Source organism: Salmo salar, chromosome ssa09 (assembly GCF_905237065.1).
Source record: "Salmo salar chromosome ssa09, Ssal_v3.1, whole genome shotgun sequence".
In the NCBI taxonomy this organism is placed as follows: Eukaryota; Metazoa; Chordata; class Actinopteri; order Salmoniformes; family Salmonidae; genus Salmo; species Salmo salar.
In genome coordinates, this window is record NC_059450.1 from 64,692,081 (window position 1) to 64,709,793 (window position 17,713).

General features: G+C 40.5%; 1 protein-coding gene across 1 annotated transcript; it reads right to left on the minus strand.

Moving 5' to 3' along the window:
- Positions 1-444: 444 nt before the first annotated feature.
- On the minus strand, positions 445-12,543 carry LOC106611619 (fibroblast growth factor 18). The gene is made up of 5 exons (XM_014212015.2): positions 11,816-12,543; positions 11,607-11,643; positions 7,143-7,320; positions 5,095-5,201; positions 445-2,293 (listed from the first exon to the last, which is right to left on the minus strand). Exons 1-5 carry the CDS (start codon positions 11,845-11,847, stop codon positions 2,015-2,017), a joined length of 633 nt encoding a protein of 210 aa, XP_014067490.1. The 5' UTR covers positions 11,848-12,543; the 3' UTR covers positions 445-2,014.
- Positions 12,544-17,713: the final 5,170 nt, after the last annotated feature.

Sequence of the window (17,713 nt, forward strand, 5' to 3'; positions counted from 1 at the left end):
CTTTTAACCTAAATATAATGACGTGGTGAAATGAGTGGTTGACTTCACGTTGAAGTCACGTTACTTGACAACTCAACCAAATGTAAATCAAAACTATACATTGAACTGACATCTGTACCACTGCCCAGTGAGTAACTACAAATATCTAAGTTCTGTTGGATGTCGTCTTGGCACAGACACAGCAAATGTACTATCAAAGTTCATGGTTAGGTTATAGTAAACATGCCAGCCTTTACAACACATTTCCAATCCTTAGAATAGCTCTCACAATGATTCCGCAATGCAACATTTTTCAACCTAGAAATCTACTGCTGTTAAAAGCAGCCTTCACACGTTTAGGTTTGTATAGTATATGAAAATGCATTTAGTGAATTTATATAACCCCAGTGTGTAGGAGAGAAAAGGCATGCATTTGCCCCTCAACTATAATACCAGCACAAGTAAACGCATTGAATTTTTTTTTTTTAAATATAGTCCTCATTTTATTAACAGAGGCCAAATAAATTCATCACATTGTATTTACAAAGAAAGGCAATAAATATCTTATAATAGTCATAAAATTGTTTTTGCATACATTTAAAAATAAAAATAAAAAAAAACATGGTGTTAAATGTGTCATGTTGTTAGTAGCATCTCAATCAAAACCTGTCAGGTGGTAGACAAATATATAGGCTACTACAGCTGTACCCAGGAATAGAGGCTGAACTTTGTCATCAATGGTAATGATCTATAATGTTCTGTAGGGATCACAACTCCCCTGGTTGTCATGTCTCGTCATGGCTGCAGTCTGTTTCCCGAATCCAAAATAAGCATATTTCTGGTTGTACGGTTTTCAGGGTTTGAGAGTTAGGTCTTACAATATAGAGATAGTGGGTGGAAAGGATGAATCTATACCTGTCTTAGTACACATTTGAACAATTCAGTGCTCTCGACATTATAACCGGCTTGATTGAACACATTGTTAAAGATTAACAGTTTTTGGGATCTCTCTTTGAACATGGGCGCTTGGGTGCACCATGAACAACCAGTAATACAATCCACCTTTTGGTTGTAGGCGTATGAAAAGCAGGGCAAAATTGGTGGATGCAGATGTTAATAATAACAGAACGCTTGCTCTGTGTCAGAAATGATTCTGAAGGATATCAGATAACATCATGTAAGGTAATGTTTAAAAAGCTGTCCAGTATTCATTAGGCTTTTTTCAACTTTCTACCACAGTAAGACAAGTAAGGCTAAAGGTGTGATATTACATTTCCCATTGTAATAGTCAGTTAACTTCTGAGCCACATCAACTCAGGTTAAACAAAACTACAACCCCGTCTGTCTGATGCCTGGCTAGTCAAAGCATGTTGAATCATCAGTTGTACGAAAAATGTCAAGGAAATCACACTGTGCACAATGTGTTCAGCGCATTCCATCCAGAGTAGCCAACGATTCAGGCAGAAGGTATCAACACAGATGGAGAGTTGGGGGAGAGAGAGTGGGCACTGTCAAATATTGCACTCAAAGCTACACAGTTATCTAGGTAGACTGTGTCACCTGCCACCGTCACCTCTTTCCGTTTCGTCTCCTTGGTGTCTGATTCCAGTAGAAATACGGGATCCATGTTGTCGGGGGGGGTGACGGGGGGACGACACAAACAAAACTGACAGGTATTCCAATAAAATCTAGAGCTTTTTTTTTATAACATTTATAAACTCATGCTTCCACCCTCATTGTCAGAAATATGCCTTCAGTATTCAATTCAAAGGAGCAGAAGATAAGCAATAAGGGTCCTTTGTCATCCTTAGTTTATCCGATATAAATAAAATAAGACACATTATAATAATTATAACAACCCAGAAACATCCAACATTTTGGAGATGTTCAATGTTCCTGAAATATAAAAATAAAACATCTTTGAATGTTTGTTCTTTTTTTGTCGTCGTTCTTTTTACAAAAGTCTTTAAGGTGTTTTAAGGCAAGAATCTTGTGATTTCCTTGGAAAACAGTGTGTCTGATGTCCATCGGACCATCAGTTAGTTTCGGGGTTCTGTTTTAAGCGACGCGCCCTTCGTGTCCGCTTAGTTACTGTAGTGAAACGGAACTCTTCCAGTGGGTCCACCTTGCCCTTTGGATGGCGTTTCATGAAATGCACTTCCTGTTGTGTTTGTGTGGTCCGCGATCCTTTTTTGGGCCTCCCCTTCCTGTTGAAGCCTAGGTACCACCCTTTGTACTTGGCCGACACGAGAGCTGTGTAATTGTTCTCCAAGAATTCTTCCACGAAGACGCACTCCTGATTCCTTCCATTGAGCTGCAAAGAAAACAACATGGTTTTAGACACTTAGCACCTGGTTTCCAACACTGTGAAAAGATTACTTCCGCCTTCCACAATGGCAAACCATCAAGGAAACCTATTTTACCTAATGCCAAAGAAACATTTCTGTATGTCATATAATCCAGAAAGAGATGGAACTACTACAGTTGCATAAAGTTGTTATTCATTCATTCATTTTTAAATTGTGTTAATGGTATGGATCTTGTAAGGACCCAAACTTTACTAGACATTTCAAACTTTGCTTTTCTCAGTTTTAAACTATGTGTGTATTTAAAAAGAATTATACATTTTTGTGATATACACTTCCATACTTATGTATTTGGACAGTTAAGCTGTATTTGGACGGTGAAGCAACAAACATCACACCTCCCAAAAAATGCTAACCTCCCCTGTTATTGGTAATGGTGAGAGGTTAGCATTTTTGGAGGGTATGATCTTTGTTCCTCTAACTTTCTCACACATCATTATTCAGGATGTATTCATGATTATCCATAATCATGGTAGCATCTACATGAACGTAGAAGTGTTCAGAAACATCTTCTATTCTTATTTACAATAAAAGTGACTCCAAAATTACACAATACATTATTCACTATTCAGTTCCTCCTGGGGAAAAAACTATCCGAAACACAACCAAAAACTGCAAATGTATCCAACAAGTTTGTAGTCACAAGCTTGATGTAGTCATTGTGTGCTAGAAATTGGGGACCAAATACTAAACTTTTAACTAGACATGTATAAAAACACCCTCAAATAAAAGGTGACATTCTATACTGTCGCCTTAAATGAAACATTTGAGCTCAAATCCAAAATGCTGAAGTAAAGAGCCAAATATTTAAATGTTAGCTTCACTATCCAAATAAATACGGAGGGGAGTGTACATGCTGCTATTCAGTGGTGTAACGTACTTAAGTAAAAATACTTTGAAGTACTACTTCAGTAGTTTTTTTCTGTATCTGTACTTTACTATTTATATTTTTTACAATTTTTACTTCACTACATTCCTAAATAAAATGATGTACTTTTTACTCCATTCATTTTCCCTGACACCCAAAAGTACTCGTTACATTTTGAATGCTTAGCAGGACAGGAAAATGGTCTTCAATTCACACTCTTATCAAAAGAACATCCCTGGTCATCCATACTGCCTCTGATCTGACAGACTTACTAAACACATGCTTCGTTTGTAAATTATGTCTGAGTGTTGGAGCATGCCCCTGGCTATCCATAAATTAAAAGAACAAGAAAATGATGTGGTCAGGTTTCATTAATATAAGGAATTTTAAATTATTTATACTTGTACTTTTGCTTTTGATACTTAAGTATATTTTAGCAATTACATTTACTTTTGATACGTAAGTATATTTAAAACCAAATACTTTTAGACTTTTACTCAAGTTAAATTTTACTGGGTGACTTTCAAATTTACTTGAGTCGTTTTCTATTCAGGTATTTTTTACTTTTACTCAAGTATGACAATTGGGTACTTTTTCCTTCGCTGCTGCTATTTTACATGGCGCCACCTGGTGAACAAGAGGTATAATTGCAATGGCAATGCTGCTATGAGGCCATTAGCCTGTCAAAGCATTGTGATGATTGCAGTCTATAATTGACTGGTGGAGGATCAAAAGGAAAGCACAGGTTACGTAACAGGATGCCAGTGAGTTATCAAAAGGTTTCTGTCAGGGGTACCTTGATTTAACTAGGCAAGTGAGTTAAGAACAAATTCTTATTTTCAATGACGGCCTAAATCCACCAGGCTCTGAGAAATAAGTACTGCTGCTTGGTTTTACACAGTTAAATGTAGAAGAAAAAATGTTTTAACTGTACAAATGATACATTTGTGACATCAATATTGAAATATAAAAATAAATAAATACAGTAATATGAGGTCGGTATGTAAAACATTTACATTTGATATTTTTGTCATTTACCAGATGCTCTTTTCCAGAGCAACTTATAGTAAGTGCATTACTTTTAAGATAGCTAGTTGAGACAACCACATATCACAGTCAAATATATAGGATACAAACATTCCATTCCAGCTAAACAATGGATATATAGGGGTTTTGCTAATAAAAAATAACGAAAGTCTATTAATAGAAAATCTGATAAGAGTAATATTTTACACACATATGAAGGAACTCATAAGCAATCATTTCTGATGAAAAAAACACAAATGTGAAACATTTGTGGATATAGCGTTTTGGAAATAAATATTTTTCATATATTTATGTCTTATTATTGCACAGCGATGGATGTCCTAGTCTTGCTGAAATATCCTTAAAGGGTAAATCCACAGCTGAAAACATAACCGCCACGGGTTCGGTAAAAAGCTAAGGAACAGGGGATGGAGAAATGTAACCACTCTTAAATTCATAGACAGAGCTATGGATGCAAGGACTGACCCTCCACGATATCAACATTCTAATTGTAACCATGTCTTGAGACTATACCGTGTCAAGTTGAACTAAGCCCATGAAGCATTTATAAGCTATACTCTTCAAGAATCAATGTGTACCTCTCATTCATTTAGAAGTGCAACAGTGGATGTAGCAACTGTAGATTTCCCCTTTAAAGTGGAACTTTAGCACACGTAATAATAAAAAAAAAACGTATTGTGTAAAAGTATTTTTTCTAATGTTAGTTATAGTAATGTCTTCTTCCACTGGAATCGCTCAAAGAATCTGTTATTGGCACTAGGCAAAACATGTATTTCCTTGAGTTAGATTTGCCCCATTCTCTAGCAAGAGAGTAACAACCAAGGATATGCTTACCTTTCCAACTATTTTGCCATTCTTGTTCATACAGATGTAATACTCACTCTCCTTCCCTTTTATTCGAATATGGCTCCCAAAGGTTTCCGTCTCGACAACAAGAAGAGCTACAAGGTGAAGGAGAAACACATTTACTTGATGAATACGTTCAACCACTTACAGTACATTCATTAAGTTGATACAGACCATTTGAAACAGATAATAACTATTGGTTCATGAAATATACCCTATAATTGACTTCGCCATCTCCACAGAATAACAAATGTACAACTTTAGCCTCATAAACGTTTGAAACGACCCATTCTAAACAAGCACGCCGGCGGCTTCTTTTGCTCTGGCACAACCTTAACCCCTGTGGGTTCACCTTTGTTTCTGTTCGCTCCTCGCGGGCAAGAGATCTGCCAAACATTTTGGAGCGGTTACGCTCCCTCAGGATTAGGTTTCAGGTTCTCTTTAGTCTGTGCTCACTCAATCAAAAAGTTAAAGATGATCCATTTGTTTAACACACTGGCCTATTCAGTGGCACTCAAGGGAACGGAGGCGGGCGGGGGGGGGGGTCCTCCAAAATAGTCCTGTTAAACAATCTTGTAGGTGAGTGGGAAACTCATCTCAGAACTGACGTTGAGAGAGAGAGGGAAGAAGACATCCCGCTCTTTCAACCAGGGAGCAAAGAGGATAAAATGACTGTGGTGACTTCTCTGAATGCACAGGTTTGAGAAACACATTGGAGCTCCTGAGAGGAGTTGGAGGAGCTGGGACAGAGACAGCCACAAGCCCCACTTAGTTGCCCCTCTTCCATCCCTTTCGTACTACAATGGGAAAAAAGCAAGCCGTACCGTGATATCCCGGGTTGAAGAGGGTTTTAGTGTAGTGTCGCTCACTGCGGCCAAGCTTAAGAAACCCCACAGCATTCTCAGCGCTGAACCTGCAAACAACTGTGCCTCGGACTTGTGCATGTACCACTGGAGACTCCAATTGCAACCGGAAACTACAGGTGCAACAACCGCCGTTAAGACAAAAAACTGCTTCTGCCTGTTTTACAAATGTGACTATGCATTTAGATACATAAGATGCTATCGGACAAACGGTGACATCAATTATGTGGGATTGCATGTGACACATTCTCTAGCCGAGCTCTACTGCCCGGGGAGAATTATAACTCCGTCTTATCCGCGTGTATATGTGGGGTAGCTGACCTTGTAGTAGCTGGTGCTCCATTTCTCAGCCGTGCTTTCTGACCCTCCATTGTGAGGTTGCTGTTATGACTGAGTGAGGATTAGTGCAGAGAGGAGAGAAGAGTGTCTTCCCGAGCCTCCTGTTAAATCAGTGTCAGGGAGTTCACAGGTGCCAGGTACTGGGGCTGAGGGGAGGGGGCAGGGTTGGCAATTCCTCATGGGGAACATTGAATCTGCTTCCACTCAAGCTCTAACAAGCAACGAGAGGAAACCTCGCCTCAGTGCATCTGTGACTGAACACAGTCGACCGGCGGTGCTTGTTGGCGACTCATACATGTGAGTGCAAACAGGCAAGCACTCCCATACAAACACGTCTAGACCGCAGCCCAACTTTTAATAGAAAATGGGCCATGTCCACAGTGACAAGTAGTGAATATAGCAACTGATAAACCCTCACAGAGTTGAAAAGAACTATGCCAGGCATCACGCAGAATTACTTTCCATGACAACAATCAGATGTATTTCCACCTCAATATGATCACTGACCAGAACAGTGTAAGGAACACAGCTGAGACACAATGAATAAAGACAATATATACAGTACGTCTAGATGTGCTTTATCTGTGGCTGGACACGCTCATAGCCTCAAATTCCCACACATAATCTTAATGGCTTAACCAAGCAATCAGTAAGGAGCTGAGTTAGGGTCAAAGTTCACTCATTAAAAATGTAAACCCAACTCTGACCAGTAGGGGTCCAAAATAGGTTGAATGAATCCTGTTCCACATGGGATAATTCCCACAATAAAGACCATTGATGAGGGGAACTGGCTTGAAGCGTCTGTAAGTGAAGTGCACAGGAATTCTCCCGTACCGTACTTGCCCCCATCGTCTCCGTTGGCGTTGACCTTCTTGCCCAGGATCTGGACGTGCTTGCCCGTGGTGTGGCTGTACAGCTGGTAGATACGGATCTGCTTCCGGCTCAGGTCGTCCGGGTTCCGCGTGTGGTTCTCGATATAGATCCTGAAATCGGCTGAGCTCTGATGAGATTCCTGGAGGAGAAAGACATGACACAGGTGGTCATAGACCAGCTTTTACCAGGGCCTCTGTCGTGAAGCTCTGCTTAAAGGCCAGAAACTGAGGGAACACCTTGGAAGTTGTAAACTGACATTTTAAGTTCCGTATGCACATTAAAACTGACAGGTTTCTTCCACACGACATGTTTACAAGGTAATGAAACTGTGCGGCATTGTACAAATCCAAAGGGCACACACTGTAGAAGTTCACCGAGAACAAAAGCACAGCATGGTACATGCTTCATTATTATTGCATGTCTTTGTATTGAGGCAGCTGTCTATGCGCCCGGGGATATCTTGAAAACAGTATTCCATTTCCACCAGCAAGCAAGCCACTAGCAATTATACACCTGAAGCATCCAGCCCTGTTACACTATCATCAAACAAATATCTGCCTGAGGGCCCAGTAAGGCCTATAAATCACAGTGGAGATGTGGATGTGATGGTGAGAGGCAGCTTGTACCACAAAAACACACTCGGAGGGAGCCTCTTGTAACATAAATTTGCCATTCAAATATTTCACACTGTTAGCCTGAATGCAAAGGTCTGTTCCGCACTTACATGTCAGGGCCCCCCCCCAAAAAAAAACGGAAGAAATCGCTGACTTCGACAACACGTCAAAATGAACGCAGCCCGTGTGCCCTGTCACCCAACCCCATACGTGGATGGGAAGGACAACGTATACTTTCAAAACCCCTGGAATCTCGATTTGCGCCAAGATCCCATTCCCCAGCTGTATCATGTGGTAATTATATAGTAACTGCCTTTTTATGTGGCTTCTCTCAGGTGGCTAATTATATACACATTACATACTCCAACTCCTTGTTGTTTTAACCTCAGAAAATTAATTACATTTAGTGAATGAGAGGGGAAATATGCTCATGGTAGAACAAATCTTTAACACAGGGGGGAAAACAAACCACTGATCTGAATACAAATCCCAGTAGTGTCAGCGAGGTGTCAGAAAAAATTTAAGCAACTAAGAAGCGTAGTCACTTTTGGATGGTCTAGAAACAACGGCAAATACATGAATTGAAAATATGAAACAATTGTACATCATGTTCAATGTAAGGGATAATCAACAAGGGGCTATGCTTTCTATGATAATTAACGAATGACGTGGTAGTTGTGTTCCACGACGCGCTAGCGGAGTGGAACTGACCTTCCACTGAGTTACATTACTTTCCAGAGAACACATAGAGCCCCAAGCTGACTATCCCTTTATACCGTGGCTATAATTTAACACATTTGCTGCTAAAAATGTGTTCATTTGCCGGTAGAAATGTGCTCAACATCCACTGAAGTATCTAGCAAGTTCACAAGATAGCAACAGTAGTTGACGTGGTAACCAAACAAACAGACTTGCTGGTTTAGCTAACCAAACCATCAGTCGTAGCTTGCTATTATGAAATTCAAATTCAACAACGCCAATGATGTTTTCAATTCGACTTTTGCATTCAAAAGCAGCTCAAACATAGAACATGCAACAGTGAACTATAGCCATTGAATTCAACCATGCAAATATACTGTGCGTTATAGGGAAATAATACACGCTCTATAGTCCCCTTCAAGCCAATCAGAAACATTTCTTCAACAATGCCGTGGTACAACACTAAAATTAAATTGTTTGCCTAAAACAAAGATGCATCTTAATCAATAAGCAAATCTTATTGAAATCTCTATATCAAACTTCCTTTAAATTTAGTCAACGCTTAGGCGGAGGAACATGAAGAAAGTTATTATGACACAAGTCATACTTCCGTACCTAAGAAACAGTGCATCCAATAGAGAATCCAGAACTCCATTAAAGCTTCCACAACTCTAAAAGAGCATTCAAAACTATCATAGAGCATCCAAATCCAATAGAGCATCAACATCTCCATTAAAGCTTCCACAACTCTAAAAGAGCATTCAAAACTATCATAGAGCAACCAAATCCAATAGAGCATCTACAACTCCATTAAAGCTTCCACAACTCTAAAAGAGCATTCAAAACTAATATAGAGCATCCGAATCCAATACAGCATCTTAATAGAGCTTCCAAAACTCATCACGACCCTAGAATGAAATTGTCTGTCTATTATACTACCCCACAAAGTTCACCACCAAGACAGCACTCACTAAAAATACTTTTAGAATAACTACTGCTTTGGGATTTGTAAAAAATCTCTCCATCTCTAAACAAACATAAAGGTGTGTTTTGTAGACAGTTGCATTTCACATGGAGGAAACAAAGGCAAGCCTCTGCAGAGGGCCGAAGGTAAACGCAATCGACAAAGAAAAATATTGCGCCGTCTCCCTCTTCAAAGACGGGACGAAAATGGGTATGGTTGAAACTTCAAAGGTCTGGCACCATCTTTGCTGGGAAGCTTAGCCCCCTTGCATCTCAGATACACCTTACCATCTGCGTAACCCACACATGGGTCTACAAAACACTCTACATGCCATCAAGGTTGTGCTACGCAATTGTATTGGTCTATCTAAAGTGTATTTCCTTCAAGAAAGCCTCTATGAGACTTCCTTCTGACCTACCTCTTCTTTGCAGAAGCAATTAGTCATGCAAAGCATGAAGCATATCGATATATATCACCACAGATATGGGAAGCAATTAAAACTATAGTATTGCGATTACTGTCTAGGTTGGGGGAGATATCACACAGTTGACACGGGTGTTGTTTTTGCCAATTCCTTTGGAACAAGAGCACATACATACCCTTACATAACCCAGTTGTCTCCTCTTCTTTTTTTTTAAACCACCAGCTTTTTTCCTCGCTGAGGGGTTGTCTTTGTAAGATGCCCCCTTTATTATGAAATGGTAATGCCAGGTTTTATAATCGTGATGCCTTGACCCATTTGTTTAGAACATCTCCGACAGAGATGTGATGTCCAAGAGGTAGAATGAGGGATTGTACTCTATGTCTTCATCTATTGCAGCATCATTGGATGGATTGGGCTTCTCCATTAATAATTTGTTTGGCATGAGTGGTTTGTTGACAATCTTAATCCTCATCTTCAATGCAAAGGATTACTTGTTGAAGCAACTCTGGGTATGTTAAGATTTTAAACTAGGTGATAGCTTATCACCCCAATCAAGGGGAAGGGATTGGGATCATTGTATGTAATTACTTATCCCTGTATAAATAGCCAGCAATCTTTCTGACTTTTAATAAGCATTACATTGGAGATAGGGGAATTTTTTTTTGTAATTCTCTGTAATCCCTGAGAGATTTGATTGGCATCAACCCTGGTATATGATACTGACTAGACTACAAAACTAACCCCAACAACAGAGGCATGGAAGCATTTCAGGATGTGGGCTAACCGCTGCCTCTCACTGTATCCAACAGTATAACATGCTGGTTTCCAAACTACCCTTTGTATCTGCTATTCATTTACACCAAATACATAATGACAAATAAACTGAACTAAAAATAACTAACACATTCATGCCCAAACGCATTCATTTTTTATATTAGGCAACAGTTAAATCTCACTCCATGCAGCATGTTACACTCCATAATAAGGAATGTAGATTTTTACTGACGTTTGCTATAGACAACCAAGTTAACAAATAAATCGCATGCGTAAAAGATGCGGGGTTAGTGCGGTTTATACTATTATTACAAAATAGATCCACGAGGCTGAAATTGATCAAAATAGCAAATTATCCTTATCTAAATGTCCTTCAAATGTATTTTCATCTCAGTTTTTTCTCTGTCTCAATGCTGGCTGCCTGGCTCAATTGTACGCTGTGAGTTTATCTGGTGCACTCGAGGACACCTCGTTCATTAACGAGATGCAAAAGGATCGTTTCCTCTACATTCCAAACCTATTTCCTTACAATAAAACATACTATATTTTAACAAGGGCAGAGTTACTTTGCTTGTATTTTTGTTTGATGAACAACAAACATCGATCTTTAATTAGGGAATTGTGTTGATCTTATCTAATTAAAGTAACATTAAAAAGTAACTGAAATCTGAGAAAAAGAACCAGCTCGTCTAACCAAGGCATGTTCAAGGTTGCCAAGTGCCCACAAGCTAAAATAGTGTATAGTTACTGTATCCAATTGTATGAGTATTTGTTCATAATAAATCCAGAATGGGTCTAGCAAAATCACACACACACACACACACACACACACACACACACACACACACACACACACACACACACACACACACACACACACACACACACACACACACACACACACACACACACACACAGTGTTCAAAACCAGAACAATCAAATCAACCTACCTGGAGCTGGAAATAGAGGACCAGAAAATGTAAACACCTGGAGAGAGAAAAGGGAGGAGGGGGTTAATCACAAGCAATTACATAAAATATAAACGGCTATATCCATACCTGAATGTCAACGGTAGCAACTATGTAGCTTTTAGCGACTTCTATTGGTAAGAATGTACGTGTTTTGAGAAACGAAAGTAATAGAAAGATGGAATCCTTACAGGTATATGAACCTCGAAGGCACAACAGACATCTTGACTTGCTGAAATACACCTGTTTCCACAGTTTTAAAGCCCCGAGAGAAGTTGAGGATAGACCCGCCAGCGTCCTTACGCACACAATCCCGGAGGTGTCTTTGAATCCCAGTGTAATGATAAATAACTGGAGTGCAAAAATGTCACTGCATGCAACATTAGGTGCTTCCTTGTTGTAAGAAAATGATCCAGAGGGAAAAGGTAGCGTATTGTTTCTTGTCCGCCTCCAAATCTCCTAGCTCCGCTCTCACGGTCCGTTTAGACAGCGGTATCTTGCCAGGCGCGGAAATATTCAACTTGCAACCATTGCATAGTAGATTTCCCCTTGTTTAAAAATCCATTGCGCGCACCCTCTTTCCTCCCAAAGGTGCTCCTCCAAAGATCAGAGGTACTTCAGTTCCGTCCGTACCTGCGGGGGATATCTACACATTGCAAGGATCATTTTAAATCTTCCGACTCCACGGTGGGAAAATGGCAAAAGGGGACAAGTGCGTAAAATCGAATATGAAAAAAAAATGATGTTTTATGTGGAATACCTCGCGTTCTGATAAAACGTTAGTGTTATCCAGAGGGCAGCTATAAATATGAAACCTGAATCTAATGCAGCGGCAGATCTTCGTAGCAGGGGCGATGGTGTAATGCCTGTCAGTGGAGTATCTGCGGCTAAGGATTTGGGCACAGTGAGGTTTTTCTGTTGGTGGTGGGTGGAAACTTGTCAGCGGTTTGCACCTGATAGGGTAATCTTTGAGAGGCCATCAGTTTGGAGAATGTTTTCCTCGAGTCAGAAATGATAGTGATTGGGAGGGAGTTGGTACAAGGAGGAACACACGAATTGATGGACTTGTTTTTACCTTTTTTAGAGACTTTTGTATATAGGCTACATTTTATTTGGAGCAATTCTATATTACCTTAAAAGCAGGTGTAAGCTTATTTCAAGTTCAAAATAGCTTACTTGGGCGAATAGTGGATTCTCATTTGAAGCTTAAATCATATTTTGTCTTTTTCATAAATGCCTATCTGTTTTTTTAATATATATATTTGATATTCATTGTTAGTATTATTAATATTTAATTAATATTAGTTTATTATTGCAGCAATTTTTGTTGTATTACCTTTGTAATGATAAACAATGTGTAATGTATTTTCAGAACACAATATTACAAAATTGTGTGCCGAGTTGCTTAGGCTCTTTCTCGGCTTCTCTTGTTTTCAGGTTATGTTGGAGGCCACTTCGTTTTGTGGATTGGGCTTTACTCTTCCAGACAGCATTGAAATGCAGGTTGTTGTGGAACTCGATTTTTCAATAATGTGCTATAACTTATCCCGCATTTAAATGAAAGAGAGGTGTGAATGTGTTTACGAGGCCCTCTGAACTCGCAGTGGAAAGATCGATCATCCCTCCCGCCACTTAGGACCATTGTGTGATTCCCCTTTAGTGTCCTATTCCAACGGGAATTACAGCATTCCATCCTCATTGCATTTAAAATGAAAATTCATAATTTTCCCATAGGGTTAGTGGTACCTATTTAAACTATAGTTGATTGCACTTTGAAAAGCCGGCGAGAATGAGGGTGGCTGTGTGAATCAATATAATGACAAAATATTATCCCCAGAATTGTGAAATTCTGTACCTATGTAAAATACATATGTATTACCAGAATTCAAAACTCCTAGGTCCTCCATTGACAAAATTCAAAAAAATCCTAATTGCACAAAATCTAATAATTTATGTTAGGAACAGTTGAATAAACACAAGGTGTGAATGTCTGATGATTAGATTGACCTGGGGCTTCCATTTGGTGTACATCCAAAATACTTTCAATCAACAAAAGACAATATGTTTGAAGCCTTGGCTGGCAGTCCAAAATGAAGCTTTTTGAAAAGTGATTAAAACCACAGGCATAATAAACTATAATTATGATACTGACAAAAGGAGCCAGCATTGGGTAGATACTCATCACCTCCAAAGCACAGGGTTGTGCCAATGCCTTGAAAGTATAAACCAGGAGCTGTGGCACAGAGTGAACAGAGCTGTGTCTTTGATGTGCTGCTCAACTGTGTGACACTTGTGGCAAGCTTCAAAAGAAGAAGCTCCTGCATACTGCCTACCTGCTAATTTTCACTTTTTTATTTGAAGTCAACGTTTTTTCTACTGCCTCGGCCAGATGTTGAAAAAGCTTGGTGGCAATTTTGAAATAAATGATGAAGACTCGTGAAAAGTCCTTGTTCACTGTTTTGTGGCACTTCTATGGTATCTACCCCTCTGGTAGAACCACGTTACAGCAGGTATGACACATGGAGAAACTTTTCCATTCCATAGTTTATTCTAGGATGGAGGATATATTGCATTGACCGTGGACTCTAATCCGTCACATTAAGTGACACGAACTATGGCGTATGTCAGATTTGTTCTTAGAAACATTTAGAATTTAGGCTAAGTGGCTATGAAGGTTGGTCAGAATTGTGATCAACAATTGAGAATTTTCTTGGGTGGAAGGTTGAGCCTACTGGTTGACAATGACTAGAGTTGAGGTTTATGAATGGGGAGCTGTCTCAGTGCTTCTGGGGAGAGGAGGGGGAGGTGGGCAGGCAAGCCAGCAACTCAAGAGTTAGGATTAGGTTACCCACAAAGCTTACCCACAGCAACTGACTTAGTGAAGAAAAGAACAAGCAAGTAAGCTAATGGTCTTGGGATAAACCCCACAGCCGCAAAAGAGAGTTTGTTACAAAATGCACCGTGGCTTTGCACCATCATCGCTACCGGTAGATGTCTGAGACTGTGTCGTGACGGTCATCAGGAATGTGGAGAATATCTCATTGACGCTAGAAAAAAAAGGCAGATTGAAAAAAAAGCTATCCGAGGGCGGTCAGCCAAGGGTTCAAAGGGCCTAGCAGGCCTTTAAGCTTGACAAAAGAACTTGGAAGTTCTGTAAGTGAATTCCAATGTACTATATTAGTGTCAGGACCCCCCTGCCACCCCCTTTCCTCCCCTCACTTCCCACTTTCATCTCCGACACGAACATATCGACTGGGGGGGTCGGGTGGGGGGTTTTGGGGGCATCTGCATCCTATTGAATTCTCAAGGTGAGGGGACGGCCGAGAAGGACCTAGTGGCTCGTATAAGCCGTCCAGACCCTTTTCACTCCAAGTCACAGCCCAACGAGCGTGTGAAGAGGCGGGGATAGCCTCTTCCTCTCATCTCCCAGGAATCAACCCAACCCCATTAGTATATTGGCGGCCCCTTTCACACTGTTGGCTTAGCTCTTTGGCTCTGGGCCCCCGGAGTCCCGTGGCGTAAGGTGGGCTAGTCAGGAGCAGGTCACCGCGGGGTCGCAACACCTCGGTGTGCAATAGGGTGATGGAGAGAGTGCCCAGAAGAGTGTCGCTGAGAGAGAGGGCGAGCCTTGAAGAAAAGCCGGGATGCATTTTGTAATTTGTCCCCCATCACATGTTGTTTGCTTGGAGTCATTTAGGGCATCTTTGCCTTGAAGTTTGGGGCCACAGTGTGTGTGGGTGTGTGTGCCTTGAAGTTGGGGGCCACAGTATGTGTATGTGTGAGACAGAGAAAGAGACCATGTGAGTGTGGGTTCATAATTAAACTATTGCTCCTCAACAAAAAATCTCAGAGCACCGCGATACATGCAGAACCAATTGACAAATCCATTAGCTTCAGTACCCAACATGACACTAATGATGATATTTCCCCCTCTCAGTTCAACAGAGGTCTTACGTACACGCATAAAAAACAAACACACAGTATGGATCCCTCACCACTAGTTGCTAACATATGATATCATTTTCATGATGTATTTGCACGCCTCACTAAACTCCTCATACAATTACTCTCAGGCTCCAGGTTAATGGATGGTGAAAAACGCAACTGCCAAAAACTGTCATGATGTAGTAAAAACAATTGTTTCATAACACTGATCAATGAGCCACATACCTCTACTTTTCTGGTCCATTTTGTATCTTTGGCATAATATGAAGATTCACTTGGATAGCAGAGGCTAATGTCGGGGGCTCATTTAACCTTTAAAACCAATGCTGAATTCTATGAATTATGCGCTAACGACATAATAACTGCTAAAAATTGGGTGAACTGGTGAAAGACATTTCAGGGAGCAAAATGACGTAAGTAATTTGTTGTCAGCTCTTGAAGTTTTTCTGCATCGAAATGACCCCCTAATTGTTTGTTGGATTGCTGTAATTACCAATTTAAGGAGCTGGTTGTTGGTAATGTGGCATAAAATTGCTGCAAGACTTGGAGAACCTGGTTAGAATGGTTGTCTCAATCCATACTCTCAGCCTTCAGTTTTGAAGACTGGAAAGTGTCAAAAAAAGTTATACAGCTGTACATACATAACCATGTATTTGAAAGAAGTGTGTGTCTAAATGCGTAGCCATTTTGTAACTTCAACAACAAATTAAAAACACCTCCAAAAAGAGGCTTCCATGAGATTATACCCGTGTCAACACCATGCCACTGGCCTCCAACCTCATGACCTAGTCAACCCACCTAAGGCGGTAAACACTTTGATTTGAAGTCATTACCTTCAAGTCAGTGGGCGAGAAGTATTTAGTGAGTGTTTAAAGGTCAAAACCTGTTAACAGAATGGATCAACCCATCTAATTGCTATTAAACTGTGGGGCGGGCGAGTATACTTCTTCAGGTAGTGGTGGGCCTTGAGAATGTAGTCCCATTTCACACCTAGAGGTCAACTGTATGGTTAGGATTGGAAAAACATGGCACCGGAGAACAAGGCTGACATTTTACGTATTCCTAACCAATTGTGTTTTTTGGTTTGTTTCTTTGCGTAACTTGTTTTTTTTAACTTATTTTGTACATAATGTTGCTGCTACTGTCTCTTATGACCGAAAATAACTTCTGGACATCAGAACTGCGATTACTCACCACGGACTGGCAGAATCCTTTTTTTCCTTTAACGTGTCTGACGGAATGATATACTGCTTTCCAGGGAACAGGCCCAGATCCCCGTCATTTGCGTGAAGAGAAAGAGGAGAAAAAGGGGCCAGAGGGAGGGCTGCCTTCTGAGAATTTGTAGGCGATTGAATAAACCCTCACTTCTTCCATTCTGCCAGCAAACGTGCAATCTTTGAAAAATTAAATCGATGACCTACGCGGAAGATTAAACTACCAACGGGACATTCAAAACTGTAATATCTTATGCTTCACGGAGTCGTGGCTGAACGATGACATTATCAACATACAGCTGGCAGGTTATACGCTGTATCGGCAGGATAGAACAGTGGTGTCTGGTAAGAGAAGGGGCGGCGGACTATGTATTTTTGTAAATAACAGCTGGTGCACGATATCTAAGGAAGTCTCAAGGTTTTGCTCGCCTGAGGTAGAGTATGTCATGATAAGCTGTAGACCACACTATCTACCTAGAGTGTTTTCATCTGTATTTTTCATAGCTGTCTACATACCACCACAGACTGATGCTGGCACTGAGACTGCACTGAATGAGCTGTATTCCGCCATAAGCAAAAAGGAAAACGCTCACCCAGAGGCGGCGCTCCTAGTAGCCAGGGACTTTAATGCAGGGAAACATAAATCTGTCTTACCAAATTTCTATCAGCATGTTAAATGTGCAACTGGAGGGAAAAAAACTCTGGCCACCTTTACTCCACACACAGAGACGCATACAAAGCTCTCCCTCGCCCTCCATTTGGCAAATCTGACCATAATTCTACCCTCCTGATTCCTGCTTACAAGCAAAAATTAAGCAGGAAGCATCAGTGAATCGATCAATAAAAAAGTGGTCAGATGAAGCAGATGCTAAGCACAGACTGGAAAATGTTCCGGGATTCCTTCGATGGCATTGAGGAGTACACCACATC

Coding starts and splice junctions, on each gene's coding strand:
- LOC106611619 (XM_014212015.2), bottom strand. CDS start 11,847: ATGTCTGTTGTGCCTTCGAGGTTCATATACCT. Junction 5,202..7,142: donor AGACGATGGGGGCAAGTACG/GTACGGGAGAAT, acceptor TTCACCTTGTAG/CTCTTCTTGTTGTCGAGACG. Junction 2,294..5,094: donor ATGGCAAAATAGTTGGAAAG/GTAAGCATATCC, acceptor TTTTCTTTGCAG/CTCAATGGAAGGAATCAGGA.